Source organism: Gopherus flavomarginatus, chromosome 12 (assembly GCF_025201925.1).
Source record: "Gopherus flavomarginatus isolate rGopFla2 chromosome 12, rGopFla2.mat.asm, whole genome shotgun sequence".
Lineage (NCBI taxonomy): Eukaryota > Metazoa > Chordata > Testudines > Testudinidae > Gopherus > Gopherus flavomarginatus.
Window position 1 is genome coordinate 51,809,913 of NC_066628.1, and position 19,485 is coordinate 51,829,397.

The 19,485-nt window shown below is 46.8% G+C and overlaps 2 protein-coding genes across 2 annotated transcripts in view; one reads left to right on the plus strand and one right to left on the minus strand.

The window, feature by feature from the left end:
- Window positions 1–5,641, plus strand: part of DNAH17 (dynein axonemal heavy chain 17) — a 103,247-nt gene extending 97,606 nt beyond the window's left edge. Inside the window, exons 77-80 of the mRNA XM_050919908.1 lie at window positions 886–1,068; window positions 1,868–2,011; window positions 3,061–3,286; window positions 4,715–5,641. Of these exons, the coding sequence (XP_050775865.1) occupies window positions 886–1,068; window positions 1,868–2,011; window positions 3,061–3,286; window positions 4,715–4,962 (801 nt within the window). The 3' untranslated portion in view covers window positions 4,963–5,641. The remainder of the gene's footprint in view (window positions 1–885; window positions 1,069–1,867; window positions 2,012–3,060; window positions 3,287–4,714) is intronic.
- PGS1 (phosphatidylglycerophosphate synthase 1) overlaps window positions 4,117–19,485 on the minus strand; it is a 36,935-nt gene continuing 21,566 nt past the window's right edge. Inside the window, exons 8-11 of the mRNA XM_050919962.1 lie at window positions 16,784–17,317; window positions 10,927–11,075; window positions 7,267–7,409; window positions 4,117–4,896 (exon numbers count right to left, since the gene is read on the minus strand). Of these exons, the coding sequence (XP_050775919.1) occupies window positions 7,290–7,409; window positions 10,927–11,075; window positions 16,784–17,317 (803 nt within the window). The 3' untranslated portion in view covers window positions 4,117–4,896; window positions 7,267–7,289. The remainder of the gene's footprint in view (window positions 4,897–7,266; window positions 7,410–10,926; window positions 11,076–16,783; window positions 17,318–19,485) is intronic.

Below are 19,485 nucleotides of genomic sequence, written 5' to 3' on the forward strand. Positions count from 1 at the left end.
CAAAGTGCTCCACTTAGGAAGGAACAATCAGTTGCACATACACAAAATGGGAAATGACTGCCTAGGAAGGAGTACCACAGAAAGGGACCTGGGGTCATAGTGGATCACAAGCCAAATATGAGTCAACAATGTAACACTGTTGCAAAAAAAGCGAACATCTTTCTGGGATGTACTAGCAGGAGAGTTGTAAGCAAGACACGAGAAGTCATTCTTCCGCTCTGTGCTGATTAGGCCTCAACTGGAGTATTTTGTGTCCAGTTCCGAGAGCCACATTTCAGGAAAGATATAGATAAATTGGAGAAAGTCCAGGGAAGAGCAACAAAAATGATTAAAAGTCTAGAAAACATGAGCTATGAGGGAAGACTGAAAAAACTGGGTTTGTTTAGTCTGGAGAAGAGACAACGGGGTGAGAGGGGGGACATGATAACAGCTTTCAAGTACATAAAAGGTTGTTACAGAGTGGGCTGTATCCTAATCAGGCAGTGGGTATTGCAGCCATTCCCCTGGGTGAGCTGAAAGGTGTATTGTGTTGGGTTTTTGCTGTACCATGCCACTCATCCTCAGAGTCACGGGAGCAGCACCAGCTTCATTACTTAATGGAACAGGAGCCACTTCAACCCTTGATGGTTTTGAGCGCTAGCCTGTTCAGGGGCAAGTCCAGTCTTGCCTAGTTCACTCTCTCTTGATTTTAAGGCTCTGGGGGACTCTACAGACCAAGTTCATTGGCCAATTTAATTCTAGGCTATTAAAGGTTAGTGATAAATTCTTTCAGGAGACTGAAAATGTTAAATCAATGGAAGAATGACATTTTCCATGACCTGTCCAAGCTCTGTACATGGAATTTGTTCCCTTGCTAAAAATGTTTGTTGGTGTTACGTATTATAGGTCAAGCAAGTCCTAGATGAAATCATTGAAAAGCTACCGGAACCATTTAATATGCTGGAAATCATGGCTAAAGCAGCAGAGAAGACCCCCTATGTTGTGGTGGCCTTTCAGGAATGTGAAAGAATGAACATCTTGACAAATGAAATGAGGCGCTCTTTGAAAGAGTTAAATTTGGGGCTGAAGGTGTGTGACATCGATACTGCTTTACACCATGGTAGTAACTTAGGTAATGTTGCTGGGTTGTGTGCGTGTTTGGGTTTTTTCAATATACCAGCCTTTACAAACAAAGTCAGTGGAATTAAATGTTCAGTTCAGGTTTGGTAATGTGAGCTGCTGGATTACTACGAGTTTCTCTTCTTCTGCCACTCACTACAATGCACATTCTAACTACAGAGTCATTGTAAGGCAGCCAACACTACTCTTTCCTTCATTGTGAAGCCTGCAGATTTGCTGCAGCCTAAAAGCTGAGTGAGTGGGTGCATGTGCACAAAGGTACAAACACCTACATTGAGGGAGACTGAGCTGGATTGCAGAGGCCATGGGATGATGGGGCAGTTGCTTCTGCTGAGATAGCTTGTCTTACATGTGGCTTTTCAGTGCTGACCTAAGGACTCAAAGGCTATGTCCCAGTTGCCTAAAATGCTGGCTTGTTTTGAAAAAAGCAGCTCTGTGTCCCTGCCAATTCTTATGGGGGAGAAATCTCTAACAGAAATTGGAACTCCCTTGGACTCGCTGTAGAGCCCCAGGTATAAGGGATGGGGCCCTCTCTGTTGGAGGAGACTAAAGACAGACCCAGGAATGATGGGAAATGTCCTATTTTTCAAAAATAGGCCCTGCTCCCTGTCAGTAAACCAAGCTATAATGTTCACAACTCCAGAAACAGGTAATGTGACAGCTTGGCTAGAGCTTTGCTCACAAAGGAGGTTCCAACACAATGGGCCAGTTCTTGCTTAACTACACCGTGGTTCTTTTTCTTTCAAAGGGGGAGCTGACAATCACAACAGACATGGAGGAATTGTCTAATGCTCTCTTCTATGATAATGTGCCTGACTTCTGGACAAACCAGGCCTACCCCTCCTTACTTGGCTTGGGAGCCTGGTATGCTGACCTCCTGCTTCGGGTCCGGGTGAGTCTGCTACACCTCCAGCCTCTCTTCATGGTCCTTTGTGGGCCAAAGATCTCTCTCCAAACTGTTGCTCATGGAACAAATATTGCTGTCTGGCCAGGGCTAGGCATGTGAAGGTGCTTTGCATTGCTTGCAAGGATCTAAATTATGTACTAAAAAGAGCATCTGAGCTCAAACACTTCTCAAAAGCCCAGAAAAATCTAGCTTGCTTTGCATGAACCTGGGCTGCTGAGCTCACCATGGCTTGAAAGCACAGTGCTGAAGTGAGAAGGGCTAAGTGCACTTAGGAGCCAGGGCTACATCATCTTTCAGTGCTGCAACTGAGGGTCTAAAGAGATGTCAAGTCCCTCTTGCCTCAATTCGTGCCTGGAATTCAGGGCTTTCAAAGAAGGAGGGAAGGTGGAGTGTGGCTCTTTTCTCTCAAGCACACAGTTGGCATTACAAACCAGGGTGGGTGGTGCCGAAGGAGAACCAAACAGTAAAGAGCAAGAACCCTCATTCTAAATCTGTAATCTTCATTATAAACTTGCCCTGATTCCAGCATTTAATGTCCAGCCGCTTAATGGAGCTGCATCAGTACAAACCCCAAAAGGTAGCTCATGACAGCTGCTTTTCTGGTGCAAAGCACAACCTTCTTCACCTGCACCTGAGGTATGCAGTGGTGCAGCGGCAGCAATGGCTGCAATTGATGCAAAGCCCCACTGAAGACAAAGCTTTAGTTTTTCCAAAGAGTCTCAGCTTGGTGCCATCTCCCTGGTGACTACCCTGTCCACCTGCAGCATCGCAGACCAAAGAGGGGCTCAGCTGAGACAGGGTTGTTCTTTGGAAACTTACTTCAGGTGTTCCTCTGTCTGCCACGTGCCATTACTTTCACAACTGTCCCCCCTGAAATCGCAATCCGATGAAGATGAGGGTCTTAAATCAAAGAGAGGCTGTAAAGACAGTTCTCCCAAAATGCAGTAACAAGTCCAATGTATCACTCCACCAATTCAACAGATGCACCACAGCCTGTGTACTTGGCTTTAAGCTGCTGCTGCTTTATTTTTCAGGAACTAGAGGCCTGGACGACTGACTTTGCACTACCTACAACAGTGTGGCTGGCAGGCTTCTTCAATCCCCAGTCTTTTCTCACAGCTATCATGCAGTCCATGGCCAGAAAGAATGAATGGCCACTTGACAAGATGTGTCTTTCAGTGGAAGTGACCAAGAAAAACCGGGAGGATATGACGGCTCCACCGCGAGAAGGCTCCTATGTGCATGGGCTGTTCATGGAAGGTATAAGACCACCTCTTTTTGGCAGAGCCACACCTGAACAATTAGCCCAGCACACACTTAGAATCATAGAATATCAGGGTTGGAAGGGACCTTGGGAGGTCATTAGTCCTACCCCCTGCTCAAAGCAGGAAAATCCCCAACTAAATCCCCAAATTGCCCCCTCAAGGATTGAACTCACAACCCTGGGTTTAGCAGGCCAATGCTCAAACCACTGAGCTATCCCTCCCCCCTTGAAGGTAAATGCTATACAATCTGACTCTGTACAGTTTTTGCTCCTCAGAAACATTTTTGAACATTGAATGTTAATCTCCAGTACCCTGCTACCATGTACTAATTTTCTCCACAACCATCCTACCATCTCAGCCTTCACTGTCCTGCCCTACAATAAGTGATCCAGGCCCTTTCCCCTCGCTCCTGAATTGGCTTGGTTTGAGGCAGCAGTTTCTAGCAGGGTTTACACTGTGCATCTTTCTAGTCTCCAAGCCCTGCTCTGACCCTGTACTTTTCTGCTGCAACAATGATTCCACCCCACCTGTGAGCTCTACTCAGAGCTTCCACTTTACCTGACACTGTGTGATCTAAGTGCTGATCTTTCCTGCTGCTTAATACCCAGTGTGTCCCTGCTAAACTTTAAGGTAGCCTACAGATAGCTAGTTACCTAGTTAATGCTTATGCACTCATTACTGTCAGAAGTAGCAATTAGTCTTCCCCAAGCAGTAGTCAAGGACTAACTGATGTCATGCTTGTCAGCACTGCAGGAGCATAGTGTGAACTAGAGCCAGCTCATTTATTTTGCAATAACAGAACCCATTAATAGAGTAGCCTATTAGTTCAGTTTGGGTAGCAGTTGCCTTTATTGTGTGTCATTGCCAGAAACATGCCAGCAGAGGGCAGCCTCATCTAACAGACAAACAGTGCCTATTAGTATTGATTTATTTTGGAAATCAAGACAACTACAGGTGAACCTCAGAGCAGAGACAGTATTTGGGTCTCCTGTATAAATAAGGAAGCTATGACTGGACGCAGGAAGTCTAAGTGAGAAGGGAATGTTCTCAGCTTTAGTTTGCGGTCCCTCACAGCTAATAAACACAGAGGGACGAGGCCGTGACAGGATCACTGTACTGTCAAGCTTAGGTCCATGCCCAGCAGATGCTATGGGAGAGTTTCCATATTTTCCATTCTTCCCCAAGCTGTGCAGTGCCCCCTGACATGGGTGCTGGGGGAGGAAGAGTAAGGACAGAATTGACTCTAGTAATAGTGTTAGGGGTGACTAAGCCCAGGCTACTTCAGTACAGCCCTTTGGTCCTCCAGCTGACCCTTAACCATGCTTCCAGGAGAACTCTCCCCCCAGCAGATACAGCAAATAGAACCTTCTGACTGAAAACGCCCCATGGCAGCTGGTATACTGACTAAGCCATAACACTGCAGGTGCTCGGTGGGACATTCCTAGTGGTGTCATCACAGATGCTCGGCTGAAGGAGTTAACGCCCTCGATGCCAGTCATCTTCATCAGAGCCATCCCTGTGGACCGTATGGACACCAAGAACGTCTACGAGTGCCCGGTCTACAAGACTCGCATGCGAGGCCCCACCTACGTCTGGACCTTCAATCTGAAGACAAAAGAGAAGCCAGCTAAGTGGATTCTTGCTGCTGTTGCTTTGCTCTTACAGGTTTAAACTTTTACTGCCTAAGCAAAGCACTTGTTCCACATGCTAAAGTACCACCCAGCTCAACACTAATCCCATTAGTCAGAAACTCCACCCAGCTTTTGGTCTGCCCCAAAGTATTTTAATAGTGACAATAAAAGAAACGTGAAATGATGGTGTTAGTGCTCATGAAATGATGGTGTTAGTGCTCAGGTGGATAAAACAATTGGCCACCAGTGCATTGGTGTCACAATACACATCAGAGAGGTGCCAGCCATGAGGACTCCACAAGGCAGGTTACAGTAAAGCACTTCGTGCCAGCACTGAAGAGGAGAAGGAAGCCAAAGTAAAGGCCTTGTCTACACCACCACATTACAGTGCTGAAATTTTCTTCCTTGGGGGGTGAAAAGACACCCCCCTCAGTGCTGTAAAGTGACAGTGTAGACAGTGCACCGGTGCTGGGAGCTACTCCCCTCGTGAGGGTGGGGGTTTTAAAGTGCTCACAGCACTGGTGCCACGACTACACAGCCACGTTCAAGTGCTTTAACGTTTAGTAGTGAAGACACCCCAAGTTTGTATGTGACCATCTGGTTTCCTCAGCACTTAGTGCCTGTTCAGTGCTCATATGTAGGCAAGGTCCCACTGGGCCACATGCTGGAGTTCCAGTCCCTTCCCCAAAGAGCTTCCAAAGTAAACAGACCAGACAAAAGGGGGAAGGAGAAACAGAGCCAGGAAGAGAGCCCAGGTACAGTCACAGCCTCCGTGCTAGCCTGTACTTCAACACTGGAAATGTACACACAAGTCCCCCGATCAACCTTTAAGCATCTGCTACTAAGCCTTCCAGCACCTGCCCCACAGGGCTGCATAAAGAATACACTCTGGCCATGCTTCCTGTTTACTACCCATTTTTCTAGCTGGGTGGGAAGTCAGTCAGAAAGCACATGTCCTTCTGTTTCTAGGATGTGATGTCTATCTGTCCTTGTGCTCCCAGAAGACCACACACTACAGCCAGCCTTTGAAATACAGCCAGAGTCATTACAAGACTCATGAGAAACAACACAGAAAAAAAGGTGAGAAATGGTGCTCTCCAAAGCACTAGGAGTGGCAAGCGGTTTGTGTTCGCACGCCTGTCACCAGTGGATAGGAGGCCCCTCACAGCTGGTACTGTGTGCAGGGACCATGAAAGCTAACTCACCTCTCACCCCCGAGGGGAACCATTGTGGCAGAAGCAGGAGCCAGCTCCCATGGTGTAGCTGTTTGGAGCATAAAGGATTTTGGTTCGCCTTCATGCCACTGCTAGTTAGGGGCGGACCACCCAAAAGAACCCAACCCCTCTCTCTCTCTTTTGTATGGAGTAGTTTGCTATTTAACATCTGCTAGCAGCACTCAACTGCCTGAAGACAAAATGATAAAACCTCAGTGCTTCAGCATCTTCTATTTCAAGTGTCAACACTGACTTTAGCCGAGGGGGGAGAGCTGTGAAGGAATGCTTATGGCAATCGGCAACTGCCAGGCTGCTGGTGGTCCAGGGCTGACCTGGCCATTTATGAGGCCTCAATAGTGCGGGGTTCTTCAATCCCTGGATACGAAGGAAGTTTAGAACCAGTTACCCTGATGTGGCAGGTGGCTGGCACTTACCCAGAGCAAGCAAGCTGGGCTCCCAGAACCAGAAGGTTGAGTGAAGGTAAAGGACCAGAAAACACACACACATGCTCCAACACTAAGGCTCTTTGGAATGAAAATTGGCAAAAAGTTAAAGTCTGAGTCAGCATCTTCACCAACTCTAGGAGATTAACTGGGGTGAGTCCACTGCCACAGGAGGAAAGACAACAGATGGCCTTGTGTCAGCAAACATTCATGTGATAAAGGCATTTTAGAGGAAACCTCATCCTTACGAAGCAAAAGCCAGAGGTAATGCTGACTTTTTCCCCTCTTTAATCCCAACTCAGGCAGGAAAGCATAGAGCAGCTGAGATTTTCCCACACTGTCTCCCATTGGCTGGCCAGGGTAAGATCTAGGCCTGACCCTAGGCTGAGTCCCCATTGCAAGAGATACATTTCAGAAGAGAAAGTCTTATCAATGCATGGGGATAACTTGGACTCCTGCCTCTCCCTTCCTGAAAAGGATCCTTAGTTACTGCTAGACTACAACATGCATTGGAGATATAACCCACTCAAATGGAAATCGAATATAGGCCCTGAGGAAAAGAGCTTCCCACTGCACTGAAAACCTTCCCCGTGCAAGGGAAGCATTGGGCTGATTCTTCCCGCTGCATTAATAAGTGCAATCAACTCAGCTTTAGTTCTTCCTGGAGCTGAACAACTTCAGACTCACCCAGAGGAGGATCCTTGCTCCTTTCAAAAGAAGTTCTTAATCAGAGGTGTTACCAGCTTCACCCACAGCTTTACATAGCGGGTTGGCTGTTCAAATGTAGAGGACGACACAACGCCTGATTTGAGATAAAGCTGCTCCTGCTCCTACAAGACAAAATCCCAAAAGCCAGTTTCACCATCATGCCCTCACATCATCCACCACCCTAGCCAGATCTGGTGCACCTACAGTCACAGCTTTTGCCTGGCCAGAGAGGCATATCACTCTTCTCTCACAGGGCTGAACACGCATCACGGGCTAAGAACCCAGCCTGCCCCTCCATGTGATGTGAATTGTAGATAAGTAGCCAGCCACTGAGCTGTGAGCATGGGGAATGTCACATGGCAACTGCCCCTGAGGTACGACTGCTGCAGCAACATTTTGAGGCTTGACAGCTGCATTCTGAAGAGCCGCATTCACATCTTATTCTGGAGAAACACTCAGAACCTGAACACTGGAACTCAAAGGGCCCAAGGTGGGTGGCTTTGCAGGATCAGGCCCTACAGCTATCCCAATTACGTAACTAAACTATAGTTATAGTAATAACATAAGTCAAACCCCTAGCTGTAATTGCCTGAAAAGGAAACCTGACTTTAATCTCAAGAGAGTGGTTTGCAGAACTCATCCTAGACACAGCTCTAGTGTTGTGTTTTCAAATGAATATGCAGTCATGATTTCAATTAAATTACCAGAAATGCATAAGTGCCTTTAAAGTATAAACAATACAACTGGAAGAGGAAGTGAACCATCTCTGTTACAATAGACATTTCACACAGCACATGAAAAGCAGTGGTTTGATCAAAGGTAGAAGTGGCTCTTTCTGCAAAACTAGCAAGGCTTCTGGTTTTACTCTACATGCAAACAAGAAGCAGTACCTTTGTCAGATGTAGAAAAAAAATACCTGAATTTCTACTCCACAGATTATAGAAGTCGTTCCCTGTGAGGCAGCCCGTAAGCACTCTGAATTCTGACACATCAGGAAAGGAACCACAAATGATGGGAAATAAACACAAAGGGCTGAACGTACAAGATTCCAGCTTTCAGAAATGGAGAGTGTTGCAAATCCCACTATAAACCCTCATTAGAGGCAGGGTGTCAATCACTTAATGCTAATAGCCTAGTTTCAGTTCAGTTATTTGTACTGAGACTCTAAACTTGTAACAAAATATTATTTACTTTGGTTCACTCACTCCAGCAGCCAGAGAGCCATCTGGGACTGCTCACCATCGTCTCCAGCATTCCTTTTTGAAGCGGAAGTTTGACTCCTACCTGGGCTAACCCCGTCCTTGTTTTTGGTTTGAAAAACATGGCTGGAGATGAGTGACTGCTGCATATGTTTGGCAACAATGTTTCAAAGCACTTAATGTGGGTTCTAGTCCATGCTGTCAATTACAATACAGGTGGAGAGTGGTTATTAAAATGTATCACCAATTTCCTTCAGACTATAGGAATCTGCACTGGAAACACCTCAAACGATACAATGTGTAGGACTGCAGTAATAAAAGGCCTGGGTACTCCTACTGAGTTCCACAGCAGTCCCCACCCTACTGGTACCTGAAGGTCAGTCGTTTGAGGAGCCTACATTAGTATCACCAGCCCCTGTGCTAACAGGAGACTATTTGTCTAATATCAGCAGCAAAGGAAACAAACTAAAAGTGACAAAGGTTCCAAATAAAAACAAAAAGAAGCCTGCTGCTTTCCCCCCATTGTAGGGGTGTCAGAACAGGGAGTGATCCCATCCTGCACTGAGAGTAAAAAAGGCAGGTCAAGACTGGCACAGCCTCTTGCAGGGAAGAGAAGGGAATCAGACACCCCATCCAAATCTGTAATGTAATACTATGCAGTCCCAGAGGCTGTACTTTTTCTGTTAGCCATACTTACAGATAGGACTACAAAATCTTAGTTACCGTATGTGAGACACGTGATTTATCTCCCATAATGCCAACTGGGCCTCCCCACATCAAATCAAGGCAGATGACAGAGAAATGATTCACAATGAACTGTCCAATCACACACTGGACAGGAGTTTCACAAATGAAGAACAGTGCTACCAGCTCACAATATTTGTTTCTCTTAAAGCTGCACCTTGGAATTGACAAAATCTCAGCTTTCATTTAAAAAAATGAAGTTTCTTCCCTCTTGGTTGTGAAGAAAAGCATGAAAACATGAAACTTAAAGGCTCAAAAAGAGAAGGCAAAGATATTTTAAATACAGTTTAGGTTCTCATGTTTTTTTAATGCTATGGTTCGCAATACCGGAAGATCCAAACCCCTCAATTGTTCGTAGATTGGAAATGAAGTCTTTACTGAGAGCTTTGCATATAGTTCACAAAACAGCATGTCTCTAACACTTATTCCAACCATACCAACCAGCGTACGATGGGAGGAGGAAGTGAGAGACTGCTGTTAGATTTCGTCTCAGCACAGAACAGCCTCCACACAAAGATCAAACAGCAATGAAAAAGGTGGTCAAATTCCAGGTCACTTCTAGTATACTGGGGAGATTCAGCCATATGCACTTCGCTAAAATGCTTTGTTGAGTCATTGCAGTCATTCTTCTCAGCTTTACACAATCCCTTCGTTACAAAAATATTTTCATGGATTTTTCTCATTACAGATAAAAACAAATACAGGCCAAATAAAGTGAAACATTCATGTGACTCTTCCAGTAAGACACAGAGAACCCTGCTGGATTAGATATGAGGCTGACTCAGTGGGCCAAATTCAGCTCTGGGGTAAGAGATGCAATTCCCATTGATTTTTATGGAGGCTGAGCCTTCCTATGCCAGGCTTGAGTTTTATCCAATACGTGTTTTGCAAAGCTTCACATGAAACACACACACTGATCCAATTTGCTTCATTGCTGAACATTTTGGTATCACAGGAATTCAGGGTGATGCCAATTCCAGGACTAGATTGGAGAAAACTATCTAAGAGAGGAGACAAGACGACACCAAACAACCCAAGCTGCCCACCCCTTTACAGCTGACTATACATGAAACCGGAACACTGGTCTTTAAACCACTGAAAGAGAGCCTATGGTCAGGATTAAAAACAGGACCACACTTCTTCCTGAGAGGAGGACAGAAATTCTCTTACTGTAATGGAGATGCTGAGTGCAGATCCCCTTCCCTTCTCCAGCCCCCAAATCCTGTGAAAAAGGAAGTCATCTGTAGGCAGCCAAGATGGGGTTTATATAACTATTTACATGGGGTTAGAGACACGTTTGTTTGCAAGTAGATTGATAAAAGCAATTAAGATCCAAAGCACTTTACAGGTGAGAGGTCAGCAACCCTGAATTCCATTTCCGAAAGCTCAGATGCCCAAACCATGGAGGCAAGGCATGAATGTGCAGCGTGTATGAGATTAAGTAGCTTTACTCTGAATGTCTCATCTGTGTTTGGTTAGTCTCCAGGGCCAAATTCAGCTGACCATTCTCGTTATGGCCTCTAGTTCCTAAAAGTGGGCACTTGTAGCCAACAGCTCACCAAGTCACTTAACTGACAGTTCCTCAAGTTCTCTTATGCTAGGGAAGGTTTGAAATTATAGTAGTTGAAGATTTTTAAAGCAATCACCTCACCGACACTCTCCCACCCTATGAAACCTCCTCACATTTGCCACCAACCTGATGGAGCTGCTGCTGCAGGTCACGATTTTCTGTCACTATTGCAACCTGAGCTTCCAGGTCCCGATGAACCGACCTGTACCCAAAATTAGGAGAGCCAATCAGAGTCAGGCAGGGCAGACTGCTTCCTGCCAAGTACAGCCAGAGGCCTGCAGGAAAAGAGGGGGAAAGGAAATATGGCAGACAAAGGAAATGACCATGGGAACCTCCAACAGTTGCTTTTATTCAATGTTTTTCATTTCTTTTAGACGCTTTATTGGATTTACAGGAATTGCAAGTAGTCATGACACAAAGCAAGCTGCCAGGAAACAGAGACGCTTTCTTATGGACAGCTTAGCCATGTGGAGCCCAACATAGCCCTGGAGAGCCCTCTGCTACACCTGCCTCTGGCTCTCTACACTTGTTACTTCCTGTGCTCTGGGGGACAAAGTGGCCTTGGCACCCTGAGGTGGATCTCATCAGTGACACTCCCAAGGGCAACCACCATCATTTTTAAAGCCTAATAAAGTGCACACAGCAGCTCTAACAGTGATGACTCCAACATAACCCTAAATGGCTAGTACTCAGTAGAGAAAGGCCACACAGGAAATGCCTTGGAGAAATGTGCCTGCAGCGTTCTCGTCAGTGACTGGAAAGAGATCTCTTGATCCCCTGGGCCCTGGAGATCTGCACAGCAACCCTGACTCAGTTTCCATTTCCCCTCACAACACAGAGAGATATTCTGGAAACATGGCTATTTCAGTGCTCCCCTGGAGAGAGATCACATCTGAACAGCAACATGCAGCCCAAAATCTGTCCATCTACAAAACAATCATCCTTAATGCTGCCCCTCCCATCCCCTAGCTTGAAACAGAGGACTATGCAGCATTGCACTAATGCTGTGATATTCTGTGCTGTGCCATCCGCCCCCAAGCCTGCACTGACGGGCTGTTCCTCCCTGCGTGGAGCCAAAGGCCCACTCCACTGGCAGCAACAAGACTACGTGCCATTCTGGACCTCACCCCATGTGATTTTTACACTTCTGTTTCTCCTTACTACAGGTGGGAGTGAGCAGTTCCCTTATCGTATCTCTCAACTGCAGGTAGCTTATGAATGCAAGGGAAACTGGCTCAGTGGATTGCTATCTAAAGGTAACCAGGTCACTGCTGTCAGCTGTTATGAAAGGGTTTGAACAACATCCCTCCAATTTCTCTAAGTCTTTGTGTTTCGTTAAGTAACCAGCAGACACCCTGGCAGAGAACAGCCTCATCTTTAGCACCAGCACTTTTACCTCTCAGACTTTTCCCTGGTTGCTGCGGTTGGGAAGTTCTGTAACTTTTTCATTTGAGTTCTCTACAAACTTTGAATGGAATCGGTACATGTGTGCAGACAGCCTTGCCTTTTCTCTGCAGCTTATAATGGCTTTCACACCTTCTCCACCAGGCAAGAGAAAAAAAAAAAAACATACCATAGCAGGGGCACAAGCCCAATTCCGCCCTCCCCTTCCCCCCCGCAGGTTCTCTCTAAAAACCTCTCGGACTGAGAGCTGGTAAGTTACTGAGGGCAGTCTGCAAGAGATGGCATCATGAAGACTCTGAACAATGGCACTGGCTGGCTCTGGCCAGTGAATTCCTACAAGATTGTGACCAGTAGGGCAGGTACAAATGATCACACCAACTCATTCCCTTGAACATTACCAGAGGGTAAATTCAAACTGCTCCTATTTCTAGCACAGCACAATCCAATTTCCTGGGACTCCCAGTCCCCAAACAAAGATACTGGAGAGCTCCTCTTCATTCTTCCAACTCTAGTCCCAAGAGAAACATACCCTAAAGCCCCAGGGAAACCCACACCCTGCCAGATATAAATGGAATTAGGGTCTGGTGTCATGCAACCAGGAAGGTAGTTCACAAGCCCAGGCCTGGTTCTCAGGCATGTCACAGTGTTTGTAAGATGGAGGGTAGAAGAGCGCCCAGAGGTGCTATTAAATTATGGCTGAAGGGCGCCTGACAGGCCACTCGCTGGACAGATGCTGATGTAAGGGAGTTGCTTGCTCTCTGCTAAGCAAGGCACATGCAAGTCCTGGGCACATTCCTAACAGATGCATTTTCCCAGCCCACAAGTCACACAAAGAGCACAGCAGAGAAGCTATAGCTTAAAAACCACCTAGTCCCTGAATAGATGCAGGTTTCCTAATTCAGACCAAGAGCACTTCCAAGAATGCCTTGAGTAAGAGGCTGCCGATTCACCGCCTGTTCCTGTAACATACGCCCCACCCCCACAGCACCACAAAGCCAGCCGCCTCCCCCGTGCCACTTTCAGTTACACCTTCCAGTTCAAGAATGGCAGCTGCCCATCCCACAGCCTGATTGGATGCTGCTCCCCAAGCCTACCACACCCACAGGGCCTGGTAGGAATTTCTGGACACTGTCCACACAGGGAGCCCCTGAAATCCACAAAGCAACACGAGCTGTGCAGAGATCCAGCACTTCCCACAATCACTTTTGATTGACTAGAGCAGATTCCCAGATAGGGCCAGTTTGGTAACAGCAGATATGGGATCGGGCAAGAAATTGATGGCAGGAACCCACCTGCCAAGCTGGGGTAGTGATTAAGGGGAGAATATAGTCACCTCCCTCTCTCATGTAGCCAAAGGAGGGAACCCTTCAGCCCTTGTTGTAGCCTTGGCTTTGTGACTGTGCCAGGAGGAGTTTGCTCACACAATGACTCACTTTTCCAGGAGGGGAAGGCAGAGTTTCCCAATCCTCATTCGGTGGCAATAAAGCACCTTCAACTGGGTCCCAAAGGACACATACCTGGCACCTGATCACCTGACACTGGAGCAGGAGACACAACAGCTCCTCATCTCACCAGGTCAGGAACTGCCACCACTGCGTGTTTGCACTCAGGTACGGGCCATGGAAATCTCCTTAGGTACAAAACTGACATTTCCCATGCACACTGGCACTGCAACTGTGTAAGATATAAGAGCACTGAGCCTTACTCAGGGCAAGTTCAATCACAGCAGCAGTGGGAAAGCTTGTGCAACATTGTCTGTGTGGACATCAAGTGTTTAACCAGGGCTTACCCAGCCAAAACACTGTAGAATAGAAGAGCCAGGTTCTGTAAAAGAGAGTAAAGGGTGCCTTCCTCTGAAGGCTGACAAAGGAAGTAAGATGCCCAGCTGCTGCTGAGAAGCTAGGAGAACTGGGGTTGATCCCACACCCTGTTCCAAAACCCAAACTCTAAGCTTGATTATTTCAACTCTGCCTCTGGGGTCCCCTTCTGCATCTCCTCTTTCAGCCCACTCTCAGTCCTGAGCATCATTCTGCTGCCTGGGGTCACAGTAGAACAAGTCAGGTGAATCACACGTCAGCCAAAGGGCAAACCATACCAGAAATGGGGACTGCAGACGGCCCCTCTAGCACTCAGAAGGGAAAACAAGATCTAAAGGGCTGACATGCCATGTTTCTTCAGGTTTACATCTTCTCCAGCACTGATCCTGCTGAAGCTCAGGAGACTCCTTTGCTCCTGCACATATGATAACATAACAAATTGACCTCTAAGCCCAGGTGCATGGAAAGGCTTTGGCTTCTTTCTAAGAAGGCAAATCCCATATAGTAAAGAACTGCTCCCCAGGAACATTTCAGGTTCCTTGGAAAAGCAATGCATTCCTACCTAGCTCACCACTCTATGCCTGCCCTGGGGAATCCCACTTGCAGACTTGCACTGTCCAGCAGTATGAGTATTCTATAGACACCTGAGCATGTAATTCCTGGAAATTAAAACACCCTATTGAGTCAAGCAGGCTCAGGTTCTTCTGAATGGGAGTATCTACTCTAGGTCCGTCTGTAAGCCTTCCCCTGGACAGGTACTACAAGCAGTGTAAGCTGTGGTATAGGTATTGCACACACAGGTCAGAGGACATGCTGCTAAAAAGGTCTGCAGCTGTCTCCACTACTGCTCTCACCACTGGTAGCACATATGGAAAAACACACATTTCTTAGTCAATGAAAGGCTTTAGTCAGCAGCTTCCTCTCCCATCACCTCTGAACCCTCTTCCGAGCAGCCCTGCAGGAACCAGGGTAGATAGTGGCATTCCCACAATCATTAACAGCCAGTGTCTTCAGACAGGCAGACATCCTCCGAAAGCTGCAGGCCCTGGCCTTTGGGATGCGCTGTTACTGGCTCAAGGGACTAACTGCACCGTTCCACTGTTCTAATTGGATTTATGCTGCAGACAATGAGCAGGCCCCTCAGCACAGTGCAAAGCTGACTCTTGAAACAAACATTAACACCGGACTAGATCTTGCATGCAATGACCCGTGGTTGTCTCGAGGGGAGGGTGCCCCACCACATGACCTGGCAAAACTGCCAGCTCTACTTGAGGAGGACTGGAATAGCAACGGATGCTGTGGATTGGGGTTGAAGGCCATCAGCAGAGCTGAGTGAAACCAAGGACTTGAATAGCAGGGATATCAAAGATTTCCTGTGTGACCATGGCTTACTCTCTTGGGCCTATATTCCCCATGTGCAAGATGGGTATTATACTTTCCTACATCACACGGATGCTGCAAAGATAAGTCATGAATATTTGTGAAGAGGTCAGATGCTATGGGATAGAGCTGTATAATAACCTAGAGAGACAGAAAAGCTGTTTGCAAAGAGGTGAGCTCAACTCCACACACAGCAGTCCTATGTACGAAAGCGCACAATTAAACAGACTTCCTACCGACACTCAACTATGAAAACCTCTCATGAATTGCAAACAATTTACAACTACGTATGTACAGCTGCTTGGAGAGCAGGAGAGTATGGGTCTCACTGTTCTGGCAGGAGACTACAGAGGAGCTGAAGAAAGTGAGGAATTTATGCTCCAGTCTGACCAGCATTGGACTTGTGGGAATTGGACATGCCCGCAGCTACCAACTACTGCTCAGAAAGGTTCTGAGGCCACACGGGTTGGCACATGACTCCTCACAGGAGCACTGTGGAAGCGATCTCTCAGGGACTGGAGATCACATATGTATTTGCCTACTCATCTCTACATATTCTGCCATGCTGTTCTGTGTGTACTAAACTCTTGTACAGCAGAGGGAGATGCTTCTATGTACATCCAGCCCTCCGTTAGGTTTGTAAAGATGGTCAGGGACCCATCCCCATGGGGGCCTAGATACCCCAGAACATTGGAGTCACTGCTGGCTCACTGTGGCTCCTGTTAACACTGAAGATCCTGCCAATTTCCTGCACTCCAATCCCTTTCACATCCTTACAACAGGACTAATTGCATCACTTCCTGTTCTGTAAATGGGTTAGATCAGTGCAACAGGAAACTGAGAAACTATGAATCAGAACTGCTATCACGGTCACGAGTAGAACCAGATGCCTCTTCTCCCCCACTAAGTATAGTCTGAATCACTCTCTTCCCCCTCCCTCCCCGCCCCCCATGCACATGTCTGTGAGAGGTAAAGTAATTTTGTAATTTAATACAATGCATGATTTCCCTACCCCATGATTCCTCTACCCTACACTTCTATGAAGAGGCCAGCTCAATGGAGCGGGGAACTCAGTCCATCTTTGACTTTTACTCAAAGTTCCAATAATTAAGAACTGTTAAATAATAATTGCTTCCAGTCACTATTGACTTGGGATTGGACTGGACCTGAACCAGAATCCTAGAGATGAGAGACCAATTTCCGTCCTCAGTCTCTTGAACCATCCAGATGTATGCATGTTTTGGACCTAGTATGTTGTGACAGGGACATATAGCTTAGAACTGGATGAAGCACCCACCCAGCCTCTCACTGGCCGGATGCTCTGTATCTATGCTAACCTTCAGTCTCTCTACAGAAGGCCTCCTAAGGACAGGCTGTCTCACCTTTAGCATGGAAAGTCCATCCATTCCTGGAGTACTCCAGCAGTTGGACCCTGTCTTGCTGGCCAAGGCAGCACACCTCGCTGTAAAACTGATGCTCAATGTAAACATAGGCAGCAGGAATGGCACCTGCCACCCCTTTGGCACCAAAGAACCCATTCACCTCCGGTGAGGCCAGTAGAATCTGATACTGTGCTCTGGTGCCCAGAACAAGATCCATGTAGGCTTGCGTGAGGTTGAAGTAGCCAGTGGTGAGGTATATTCTGGCACCTCGCTCTGCCTCTGTCAGCAACGTCTCTGTGACTCTCTCATCTATTTGAATCCCAAAGGGTTTCATTTGAATTAGTGGATAAATCCAGGTGTCCGGTTCTGGTTTTTGGTCCCCTCCTGCACTAGGGTCTTGCTGGGGCAATAACGGATCTCCTTCTGAAAGCCTTCCATGAAAAGTCTGCATGCGGAGTTCTTGTCGTGTCCTGGCAGCGTTGATCACTTCCATTACTCTCCTATTTGCCACTTCACAATATGCCGTCTTGTCTCCTGAGTGAAAACAAGGAATGACTAACAGAAGATATAGAGCTATGACACTCAGGCCGAGGCTCGCAAGCCGCCAGTGGCTCTTAAATATATGTCTCCTGTGGCTCTTTGCAGCACATGATATTAAATCACTGCGTGATTTCATTATTAACCAATCAGGATGCTTTTACTATGTTGCTAACCAATTGTAGTTGATAAAATAATGATGCTTGGTCAGTCATTTTGCTGTGAGAATAACAGATAAAATATAAAAATGAACTATGCTGTTTCAATATGAGTACCCAGCACTATGGTGAATGAAGCAATGAATTCACACTCCTGTGGCTCTTTCGGGTAATATTTTCTAGTTTGGCTCCTGAAGCACTGAGGTCTGAGTATCAGTGACATGGGGCTATGTGGTAGCTATTGCCTAGTAAGGAAACTACACACAGTCAGGACCACAGCGGAAGCCACCCAAAGAAACCACGGCCATGGAGACTGCATAGTCTGCTGCCTCTCCAAGATCGAAATGTGGACAGTAGCACAGCACATGATGGAGGGACACCAGTCACTTCATAGAGGGAAGACTTGTCATGGGCAGCACGTCACACTCAGTGGGAAGTGAAAAGGCTCCAAGCAGGGCTGGGGCAGAACGGCTGTCCGGGAAAGTTCTGCACCACAACCGCCCTCTGAAGAGGACTGGAAGGTGCCAAAGACAGCCTATATTCACACAGTCTATCTATTTGCACAGGTGGCTTACTGGGGGACCTTCTGGGAGAAAAAAAATCCCTCAGGAATCAAGTGCCAGCAGAATTTCCAGATGGGGATTTTAGGCAAATGCCAGAGGGAAATAAGAGCCACTCATTTACTTTTCTACAAAAGGTTCTCTTATCACCTGCAGAGTGCAGACACTAGCCTCATCTGCCCCACAGAACAGTACTCAATTGATGCCACCCTATTCTGCTAGGTTCTTACACTGCACCCCTCACTGTGGTATCTGAGTGCCTGTAAAGTGCTGTCTACCAAGAGTGCAGTGCAGGATCCTGTTTGTACCAGATGCAGACCTGATACACTGCCCACAACTTCACTGCAGAACAGAACAATCCCTTCTGAATCAGACTGGGGCTTTCCTTAGGGACTGAAATTTGATCCAGTCAAAGGATCACAGCAACTTTCTACTGTACTTTATAACAAAGTGATCTCAAGTCTCTTCTGCTGGGAACTGGGGGAAAAAAAAAAAAAACAAAAAAAAACAAAACACGTGCAGCCTTAACAAGCCTATGGTGGATCTGTGAATCTCATCACAATTTAAACTGTGGGTGTGTGAAGGAGACACGTTTGTTCCACTTTCCTCTCCTGCTGAATCCCATTACCTAAACCCTGTGATTTGACTCAGCAATTTTACCTGTCCTATGGGGAAATGCAAGAGCACCCTCTACACGCACACTGGACAGCACTATCACCCATTACACTCGCTCACACACAGAGGCCCACCCACATCATGTCATATGGATGAAGGCCTGACTACAGTATTTCAACGTGTCTCAGCTCAAAGAGTCTCCTTTTGATTTCACTCAGTTCCCCACATCTGATAGTCTCCACACTGTAGTGCCACAAAATAACATGCCCCTAAGCAGAAGGGCAGTTCCCAGATCTCCATGGGCTGGGGAAGAAACATTAAAAACAGCTGCAGACATGGCCTGTTCCTCTCTCAAGGGGAAGGTGACCCTTAGGTCACTTTCAGTGATCCCTGCTGCCCAGTTTAGGAACAGCACCAATAAGCACTAAGTTGACCTATCAAGCCATTATGGAAGATAACAGGGAGCTACAAAGTAAGGAGATGTGCATCCTTCATTCAAGAGACCTTTCTTTTTGATCCTCCTTTGGTAGGTTTGGTCCATCTTCTATGTCACAGTGGGCAGGATGAGCTGAAAGCACCCTTTGCTAACACCATTATGGGAGCTACACACTACATTTTATATTGCTCTTTAACACTAGCTACCACTAAAGAATGCTCAGGCTTCTCTCTTGGGCTTAAAGATTAGTCCCAGACTCCTAGTAGGGACCAACCTGTAAAGCAAGCTAATGAAGGCTGACAGGGCCCAGAGGGTGTATACTTGCTCCAAACACTAAAGTAATCTATACCCACTGGAGCAAGGTTTCCAAGTGTAAAAGAGCTGTGTCTAGGCAAC